Source organism: Morchella importuna (genome assembly GCF_003444635.1).
Source record: "Morchella importuna strain M04M26 chromosome Unknown Morimp01GS021, whole genome shotgun sequence".
In the NCBI taxonomy this organism is placed as follows: domain Eukaryota; kingdom Fungi; phylum Ascomycota; class Pezizomycetes; order Pezizales; family Morchellaceae; genus Morchella; species Morchella importuna.
The window spans coordinates 362,136-372,472 of NW_025763418.1; the positions used below are offsets into that span (position 1 = coordinate 362,136).

General features: G+C 49.0%; 2 protein-coding genes across 2 annotated transcripts; one reads left to right on the forward strand and one right to left on the reverse strand.

The window, feature by feature from the left end:
* Positions 1 to 1,685: 1,685 nt before the first annotated feature.
* On the forward strand, positions 1,686 to 3,719 carry LAJ45_06939 (uncharacterized protein; the record flags this gene model as incomplete). The annotated part of the gene is made up of 6 exons (XM_046116499.1): positions 1,686 to 1,845; positions 2,072 to 2,083; positions 2,269 to 2,307; positions 2,732 to 2,741; positions 2,949 to 3,066; positions 3,138 to 3,719. The coding sequence occupies 6 exons, from the start codon at positions 1,686 to 1,688 to the stop codon at positions 3,717 to 3,719; spliced, it is 921 nt and encodes a 306-aa protein (XP_045970268.1).
* Positions 3,720 to 8,401: 4,682 nt separating this feature from the next.
* On the reverse strand, positions 8,402 to 10,057 carry LAJ45_06940 (uncharacterized protein; the record flags this gene model as incomplete). Its single annotated transcript, XM_046116500.1, has 4 exons — positions 8,402 to 8,921; positions 8,990 to 9,511; positions 9,583 to 9,753; positions 9,807 to 10,057. 4 exons carry the CDS (start codon positions 10,055 to 10,057, stop codon positions 8,402 to 8,404), a joined length of 1,464 nt encoding a protein of 487 aa, XP_045970269.1.
* Between the last annotated feature and the right edge of the window lie 280 nt (positions 10,058 to 10,337).

Below are 10,337 nucleotides of genomic sequence, written 5' to 3' on the forward strand. Positions count from 1 at the left end.
TCTAGACTTGATGTAGGGAAAAACTGTCTTTGATACCTGTCATATCGCTTGGAAGTGCTTCCGTGTGTCCGAATGCACTCTGGGTATCTGACGGGGTTCCCCGGGAACTGGGTTTGTGTGGATGTGGAGGCAGAGAGCCACACGCCGGAAGTCTACATGCAGATGGTGGAGGAGGCACTGCGGCGGTGCTGCTGGCCAAAATATCTACATATGTACATGGAATCGAAGCCACCACCATCTCCCGCTGTGAACACCGACAATCGTACCCTACTAACCGCCAGGAAACCGGACGAAAGCTTATTCCTACTCAGTTGGTGTGCGCCTGCGTGCATATGTACTGATATCTAGTTACCGGTGAGGTTTGGGTTTTACATGCCTACCCTATGTACTCGCGAGAATGCGGGGTCCGTCCCTAGTACCTAGGTTAACTAGAGTACAGGGATGGGCGAGGAGAGTATTTGGAAGATCTCTAGGTAGATACATGTAAGTAAGATGGGGTCTGGATTGCGCTACCGCCGTGGGGGCGGGAAAGAGGAGAGATGCGGATGAGGGTGGGTATTGTATCATAAGCGCGCGGGTTTTCATACTGCGCCTAATTGGGGTGATAAGCGCGCGAAGAGTGGAAACCACCTTGCTCTATTCTAGAAATGAAATTTAAATATATACTACCACAAGTATGCGATGCATGCTATCGCACAAATTGTATGTAGCCCCTGGGATTGAAACATTTTCTTCCCGGGTTTTTTCCAGAATTGAAGGTTTGACAACAAGGTTTTTTTTCCCCCCCTTGCGTTCATTTCCGCGATGCTACTGTAGGCAGAGTAGATGAGGGCTGCTACCGACCAGCCTACTGCACCTAAAATAAAAAGCGCTCGCGTCTGCAGCGGAATAAACAATCGGATGGTGTGTAGAGCATTAGCCTCAGGTGGTGATGGTCGTGATGTAGCACACCTTATCTGGCGCGGGAAGGGAAGGCAGATCTTGATCCTTTTTTTCTTCGCGTCGTCGTTCGAGGTGGGGTTTTTTTTCTCGCGGGGTGTACCTAGGTGGCTAGCGCTATGCCAGATTCTTACTACTCAGGCAAGTTTGTTTCAGCGCTATCGTGGCGTTGTCCGAGGGATGTTCCGTTCAATTGGGCTGGTTGGCTGGGGGTTGGGCGTGCGTTGAGCTGCATGACAGAGGATGTAGAGTAGAGTATCGGGGGGGGGGGGCGCGATGGGAGAGGTTTTAGAGTATGTAGGTAGAGGGTTATTCTGGGTGTCGATATGTCTGCGATTCTACATACATGGGGGGTGCGCTCTATGTCTAAGATAGAGAGAGGAGCTACTCTACCTAGGCTCTAGAGAGAGTAACACGTTCTGAGAGGGTAGAGATAGAGATGGATATATGCGACATTCAGCCAGCGAGATAACGAACAGAACCTCTTCCTCCGATGTCGTAGCCTAGGTAGACACAGTCTAGAGCACTTTTCCACATCTAGGTAGAGTACATGTACTTTCGCATGTAAGCAAGCAAGATCGAAATCACCCCGGAGGCCCGACCCGTCGCTGTGGGCACGGATTTCCGAAAGCGGCAGTCGACGCGCCCGAAACGGGCTAGCGGAACGCGTAAATAACCTTAACCGTGGGGCCAAGCAAGGGAAATTTGGGGAGCAGGGGTGGGTGGGCAGACGACCGTGACAGGGTATGGACGTCCGAAGGGGGATAAGGGCGTGGTTGTCTTTCGACGACGCCCACTTGTACTCTACCCCTTTTGAGAGGGAGCGATTGGAGGAAAAGGAACCGTGTGCATGTCAGGTCTGGCTGAAGAGGTGGATGGGGAAGGATGGGGGATGGGTGGAAGAAGGTGAGGACGTGGATGGATGGATGGGTGGATGGAAGTGAGGGAGTGAGGAAGTGAGTGAGGTCGGGCTTCTTTCCCCTGGGCGACGGCGGCGGAGGAGAGGGTGTGCCGTTTATTTTTACTTTTTGATCTTTTCCTTCTTTTTTCTTTCCTATTCTACCTTCTCCAAGCCCCAAGGGCTAGAAAGGAAGAATTGGGGAGAGGAAAGGTGGTGGTGGTGGTGGGTGAGTGCATATTCGAGGTATGTAGGGACTTATTTGTGTCTGGATGTCTGTTCCCTTTTCCCTTGGATGATGTTGACGTCCTACTCTTCGATCCTCCTACGTACACTACACTAGACGCGCCATAGGGTTTCTGGTAGCGCCAGCTTCTCCAGTTCATTTGGTTTGGATGAACCCCGGCTCTTGTTAACGTAGTCAGTTGTAGTGAAAGTGTCTAGAGATTATCATACGCAGCATCCGCGGTGTGCGTAACTGCAGGCAGTCCGTGCAGTGCATCAGGTGGAATAAGGAGTCTAGCTACTCGCAGCCCCCCCCCCAATCCCGGTCACTCTCTCTGTCCCAGCAGTTTTAGACTCCCAGCAATACCCTTGGCTACCTTCTGCAGTAGTAGGTAGAGTAGTAGGTAGTAGTAGTAGTAGGTCGACAGTCAGTCTCCCCTTCTGCTGTTGCTGCTCCTCCTCCTCCTCCTCCTCCTCCTTCTGTTCCACCCCCCTCCCTCATAATCTTCGACTGCCCCTTCAACCTTCATAATCAACCATCATCCCATCTGCGTGGACCCGTCTTTTTTTTTTGTTCGGCTTCGCGCGTGTTTGTTGTGTCCCAATTGGGCGTGCACGGAGAGAAAAAAGAAGGCCATTCTTTGATCAACGGTACGGTACTGGTACTAGTATTGGATCTGTATGTATATCATTCCCCTTGGAAATTTAAAATGGCTACTACTCTTACATATGTACGCTGTGTCCCCTTCCCTACATACCTACAAACCTCCTCCCCCCATCCCATTGTATCTGCCGAATCCCCCACACACCACACACACACATACTCCTACATACATACATACTCTTGTAATTCCCCCTGCTGATAACTCTGCTCATGAACAAAAAGCCCACCGTTTAACGACTGTCATCCTCCTACCCTACACCCCCGGTCCGATACTACATACGTAAAGCTTGAACGGGACAAGGCCACATTCCATCCACCACAAACACCACAGCAAGGAAGGGTTCCCTATTGGCCGTGAAACAATAAACAGCACACAATGGTAGTAGAGGTACAATCCAACAACCCCTACAGACGCAGCATGTCCCCGCAGCTTCCCCTCCCGCAGCTGGCCAGCAGCAACCGCACCACTACCAGCAACAATACCATCTCTCCTCCTACAGCACCACCGACAGCGGCAGCACCTCACCATCACCCCCTCCCCATCCGCACTCGCACTCGCCCTCGCCGCCCCCGCTCGTCAAGTTCCCCTCGTCGACCACGACGATCGCCGAGGAGCCCGAGAACGAGCTCGACGCACAGCACCACCATGTGCGCTCGCCCACGCCAACCATTGTGGTCAAGGCGTGTGAGGACAAGGAGCGGGACGCCTCGGACAAGGTCGTCATCACGATCCATCCAACGGACTCGACGAATAGCGTGCCGCAGCATAAGGAGTATCCCATGCCGATAAGGACAAACACGCACCCGCACCCACGGCAGTCGATGAATGAGCTCGAGGCGTGCTCGGTGTGGCCCGCGAGGAGGTTTATGCAGAAGAAGGTGATGCAGAAGAAGACAAAGTGGATCATCATCAAGGTGCTTTGCGCGCTCATTTTTGTGGTGGGCGCCGTGGCGATTGGGCTTGGCATCTCGAAGGCGGCGGGGAGCAAGTAATGTGGATACCGATGGAGTTTTTTTTTCTGTTTTTTTTTTGTGTGTTTTATAGGTGATGGCATAGTGGTGGTGGTGGTGGTGGTGGTATGTCTGTCTGTCTATAAGTATACTTTTACGCGTTGTGTATGGGTGACACCTTCTTTTTCGACTTTTCTTTCTTCTTTTTAGAGGCAGGGGAAAATTATGGGGGGGGCACGGATTCCTGACTGTCCTTTTTATCTGCTTTCTTTGAGTAATGGCATTTTGTACATTTTTTTCTTCTTCTTCTCCTTCTTCTAACCACACCACACACAGGGCTATTTTCTTAAGGTATGTTTGTGCGTGGGTTTCTAACATTACAGTTTTATATCCCTTCTTCTTGGTCATGTCCTGGGTTTTTTCTTTCTTGTTTTCTTGGTCGATGGTTTTTATTGTACGGGGTGAGGTGAAAGGCCCCAGGAATGGGGGATGGTGGTGGAAAAGCTGTTTACTTCATTTTTCTTTTTTTGTTTTCTTCTTCTCTTGCTTTAGTACTGGTATCTCTTACTGTTGGCGGACGGCGTTTATTTCTTCTTCTTTCTTTTTTTTATTCCGAAGGTGTCTTGACTTGTTACAACTAACTAACTAACTACATCGATGGGCGGTTTGGTTTCTCTATCTCTCTCTCTTTATCTCCTTTTTTTTTTCTCACTCATTATCATCCCGCCCTCTCTTGGTGGTGGGTGTATTATGTTTGATAACCAAAGTACATTACCGTACTATACGAGTTGCGTTGCGACACGACACGCGTACGTCGGGGAAGCTAGCTACAAAGCTAGCTGTGATTCGCTGTGATGTGTGCCAGACCGGGTCCCTGGGTTTGATGTAGTGGATGTGTAGGAGATCATGTATGTAATGTGTCCTGTCTGTCTGCCTAGCTGCCAGACGCAATGCAGGGCGATTTTATGAACGAAAAAAATTTATTTCCGGGACAGATCAGCCAGGGGGTGGCCAGGGCGCGCGAGCTTGGGTGGGGGTGGGGGGGGGGGGTTGGTATCGACGATCTCAAGATGTACTGTGCATATACAGCACCTACGTCCCCTCGGAACATGTCAGGAACCCAATTTTTTTTTTTTTATCATGTTCTAGGTCGATCTGATTGATTGATTGATTACTACATATCGCGTCGTCTCGATCCCAAGTAGCTAGCTGAAGATTTCGAGATTCAAAGCACAGAGTTTTCTCCTCCAGTGGTCTCAGCCCTCTGGCCGTCTTTTTTTACGTACGCCATTTCCCCCACACTCTTGCCCAGCTAGCTGTCCACCTAGCTAGGTACATTTAGTTAGCTTTACAGATTGTCTGTTCACGGGCGATGTAATTTAGATAACCCTATATCTGCCACCGCACGCGCCTACTCCGTGACGTATGTACGTGCACATCATCATCATCATCCGAGCCCTCCACCCACTCACGCAGGAGTAATTTGACGGCCGAGTGACACGGCGTGATTCTTACCGCACGGGTTTTTACGCGCCCGCAGCTGGCGAAGCGTGCATACTTCTGGGTTCCTTCTACACTTCTTTTGGAAAGAATTGCCTTACGGGGGGAGCCGCCAGCGGCTGGATGGAAAATCATTTATCCGCAGCTATATATGTATGTACGTGCAGTTCCGATTGTTCCGTGGCCAGCTAGCTAGGGTAATTAATGGAGATAGAGCCTCCGCCGGCTGGAATTGGACGCTATTGGTCGGGGTAAAAGCTTAGAGCGTAGATTTAGTGTTGATCTTCATCTTGATCTTCGACGTCCATGGGCTGGGCCGTCCGGTCCGAGTTGGGGGGGCTGATCGATTGTCGATTTCCGCCTGATTGCCCCGCCGTTTACTATTCCGGATTATAACGGCGAAAAGACACCTCCCCCTTCCCTCCCACCAGGTGGGTGATCTTATCCGCTCATTAACCGATTTGGTTTTTGGTATCCTCTTTTTCCAGTGTTTTTCCGTCTCTTGATTTCCTGGGCCCTCTTTTGCACATTCCCGCCAATTTATTCTCAGCTCCCTCTACCCAGGCCTTCAAAGTGCTGCCGTCCCCTCCTCCACCCCAAGAATTTCTGCCTTCTTTCCCTTCCCCTTAGGTCTTATTTATCTTCATCCTTTTTTTCCCTTCTCCCTTCTGTCATATCCTCGCTGGCAATCCTCCTCCTCCTCCTCCTCGTCCACATTGTATTTGCCCACTGTTCGTCATTGTTGCGTCTTCCTCTCCATGTACCCCTTCGCGGCATACATGTCAGTCTCTCTCGTGGATGAGTGTATAGTCCTAAACCTTTCCTCATTATCCGTGTGCTTGGTTCTCTCACTGCCGGCTCCTGGTTTGGTAAGTGAAGATTTCCAGATAGTTGCTATAGATAGGCTAGGTTGCTAGGTTGGTATCAGTTTCCTTCTCGGGGAAGGATACTTGATATACAGCCGGTGTGGTTTCATGGATCGACGTCATGATGCTAAGAGAATACCATAAGGAAGAGGGTATCAAAGGAGTTCTTAGAGAGAAGTGACGATGGTGATAATTGGAGCAAAACAAATATTATATCGTCCCCCTGTATGTCGATATTCGATCCTAGAATGTATATTTGGGGGAGTAAAGGTTCTTTTGATGGTTGATAATGCATCAAGGAAGGGGAAAAGGCCAGATTGTCGAATATCCCCACAGGGAAGAATTTTGTACGACATGAAGTACATCATGTGTAATCTGAGCACTGGTGCTCTTGGTCCTTGGGTAGCATAACTTTAAACATTAAGTATGTAGCTAAAACAGTTGATTTACCAGGGGATGAGGAAGAGGCCGGAGGATCAAGGTCGGGGCAGTAGCAGAATGTCTCAATAAATGGAAGAGGAGGAGGGGGAGGAGGAGGAGGAGGGAAAAAAAGACGTTGAGTCACTGTTAAGTATGATTTGAAATCCGGGCATCAAGCGGGGAACCCTATGGTCCATAAGTAGTAGCCCATTGTCGTTTTTTTCTCGGATCACTCGGAACAGTGGCATCCGTCCAACCCCAACCAACCCCTGCAGATTAACCAATTCTCACTCGCTGACCCCACCCAACCAATGCCATCCGTACTTTATTCAACGAAACATTCCTTTTTATGGGCCAAGTGACACGTTTTGATCTCCATGGAGTTTATGCTTACACACAGTAGAGTATCTGTAGGTATCTTTAACTTCACTACGCAGGCGGGAGGAGTGAAAAGGTTGAGTTTTTTTTCTTAGAGCCGGAACCAGTGTGATCCGGGCCGCTGGTTGGTGGGGGTGCCAAGCCATAGCCCTACAGATTCATAGAGTGTCACTCGGGGTTGGGGATCAGCCGAAAGCTTCAAGCACAGCTTCCAAGCCGGGCTTATATCAGCACGACTTTGAAGAATCCGAGAAATCTGAATGCCCTCTAGTACCAATCTTAATATGTCGAGTGATTCCTTTAGTGAGTTCCTTAATCACCGTGTCTCTCAATATACCCCAGGCAAAGGTTGATGAAATTATGAATTCGGCTTTGAGAGACCGATGTATGATCGAGCTGGGCACTTATTCTCGTGTCTGCGCGTAAGTCTAGATATCGGCTGCGACGCATGTAGTTTCTAAACCGTCTGAAGAGCTTATCTTCTTACCAACCACCCTTCTTCTATCGTTCCATTCCTGGCTGAAAATGCCTTTTTGTTCTAGCTGGGATCCGCGGCTGTGGGTTTTGCGGCTGTTGTCGATACGTATACACCACCAGACCGGTCCCCTTTCGCAACTTTTTAAACTTCACAGATTATCATTTTTCGCTGATATGCGGATAATATACACCCAACGAGCCCCGTAACTTGGTCAACACAACCCTAGTAAGCGCCTGCTGTAGTCAAACGATCACCGGCATCAACTCATAGGATTCACAATTCAACTGGATACAGGTATAAATCCTGTGTAGATGATTAGTACCAATCGACGTCCGACGTCAATAAATGAAGCTATCCGCTGACAGGCCTAGCACGCACTTTAGCCTTTCCGCCTGACCGGCATACTTACCGAGAACTAGCGCTAGTACTTAACTTCACGTTGCAAAATCTTGAGGTAGGTGAAGGTATTGACAAACATTATGATCCGCCTTCTCACATAATGGGTTTTTATTCAGCATGATTTCTCCCCACATCTACCTAGGCCTAGAGAAACATACATCGGTGGGTGGTAAGGTGGGAAGGGGTTGTGGTTTGTCGGTGAGAAATGAAGGCTCTCTGGTTAGAGTCCACCTGCGGAACAAACTACGCGAAAACCTAACACATCGTCTTCATGTCAACACATCACACAGTTCATTCAATCAATTGCACACCTCACCACCCTTCAGATCATACCTCCGAATAGCAGTTGGAATATCTGTCTTTGCACAATCAAAATGCGAGTAGCACGCACGTACTCGTAATGTATACCTCATAGATAATTCTATCTTAATCTCACTGCAGACTGGTTATTGAGTTTCTGGCGCATACGACTAATTCTCGAATAAACTGCCCACCAGCGGGCAAGTTGATCCATGGTTCATAAAAACCTAGGCGTGCTCGAAGAGGCGTCACCTATAACAGCTTAGATAATAATTCTTGGACAAATTTCTACTCGCTGCAAAAATCTTTTTTTTTATTGACATGTCTAGATCTATAGAATCGATCATAAATCATCGAATACGATAGCTATATCCGTCATTCAATCATACCGTCCTCGAGCTCTCGCCGGCATTCTCTAACTGCTCCTCTCTATCTTCTCTAGCCTCTATGATTGCTCTCTCTGTTTCTGTCATTTTGTGCCTCCACTTCGCTAGTAAGATCGGCATCAGAGCCGCCAGAACCGTACCGGCTCCCAGGAAACTTGCTGTGCATCCAAAGCCTACTGAATAGCTCGGTGCATTCCATGACGGCCAGATACGGGATCCATATACCGATGAGAAGTTACCGCAGGCGTTGACGATTGCGAGGACGACTGCTCGTTTTTCGGCCGGGAGCTCAACGGTGTTGGAAGTCCAGGCGAGAAGCAGAGGGAGAGCAGACCAGATCCCAGAGGCTGTGAAACAGATCATGACGTAGCGGACAGTATTGGAAGGGATTGTTGCTGTCAATACACAGGAGATAAATCCCACAAAAAGAGCAGCGGTTACGTGCCATCGACGCTCAGCAAAGCGGTCGGCGGAATAGGCTAGAACGTTGCAGGATACTGTGGCAACTGCATAGATACTATATCATGGAGCAAAGGCATCAGTGATTATCCAAGTGGTGGGGATTGTATGGTTGGGGGCACTTACGGAACAGTCATGTACTGCGCCATTACAGTATCATATCCCAAGCTCTTGGTCAGCGTCGGAATAAAATACGAAATTGTTCCACTTCCGGCAACCATCATAAACAAGAATGTAAACACCCATGTCCGCCAATCCACAGCGGCAGACACTAATGCCTCTTTATGGGACATCCTCTTCAACGTTCGGCCAGAATCCATTCCATCATGAAGCAGCCGGATAACCGCAAGGTTCCGCTCGGCTTCAGTGAATTTCTTGGTAGTAGCTGGGAAGTCGAGGAGAACGAAGAAGGCAATGCAGGAAATTCCGACGGTGGCGGCTCCCTCAATTATGAAAAGCCAGCGCCAGCCATGGATACCATGAACGTTATCCAGATGGCCAGTGATTGCACCCGCAAATAGTCCTCCGAATGCACCACTCAGAATGGCAGCGGAATAGAAGATTGCGAAGCGTTTCCCAAGCTCGCCTTTCTTGTACCAACAACTGAGCAGATACAATACTCCTGGGAAGAAACCAGACTCAATGCATCTATTCGCCACCAGCACCAACATCAGTATCGATAAATAGGGAGCAAAAGAAATTCCAATAAGCGGGCATACCCAAGGATAAATCTAAAGCCCAATAGAGCACCATAAGTATGACTGACGGCCATAACGGCACTGAGCGCACCCCAGACCAGCATAATTCCCGGTAAAAATATAGATGGCTGCGATCGCGACAAAATCATATTTGATGGCACCTCGCAGAGAAGATAACCAAAGAAGAATATACTATCATCAAATTAGCCTCTCCCTATCTCTCTGGATACATGTGGAGGGCATACCTTAGCACCCACGCATATTCTTGGTCGTCAAGCGATAAATCATCACCCATTCCCGCGATTCGTGCATTCCCGATGTTGGTACGATCAATGTAGTTCATGATGTACATGATCCACAACATCGGCATTAGATAGAAGTCAATCTTGCGAACCAGCCTCTTTTCTTCATCTGTATCAGGGACATAGCTCGCAAGCGCCGCCATGCGCGCCGCATCCTCTTCCGATATACCTGTGTCTTTGCCTTTGACATCCATTTTGCGTTGATAGTGGTGGTTGTGGGAATTAAAGGATGGTGGGAAAGAGAGCAGGCGAGCGCGTTGATATACGTATACGGTTATTTACCTGTTTCACCTACCCAGCTTTATCTAACCCGTAATGGTCGCAGACTCGCCTTGTTTTGTCTTACTAGTTGCGGGTATCTAGCAGAGTGCGGAGAACTCTGCGGGTGCGGGGAAATCTCCACATGAATGAAATCAGGGGGCAGGGTGGATGATCAGTTGAATCCGGAGGTCGGTGCGCCGTAGGTGCTTCTGC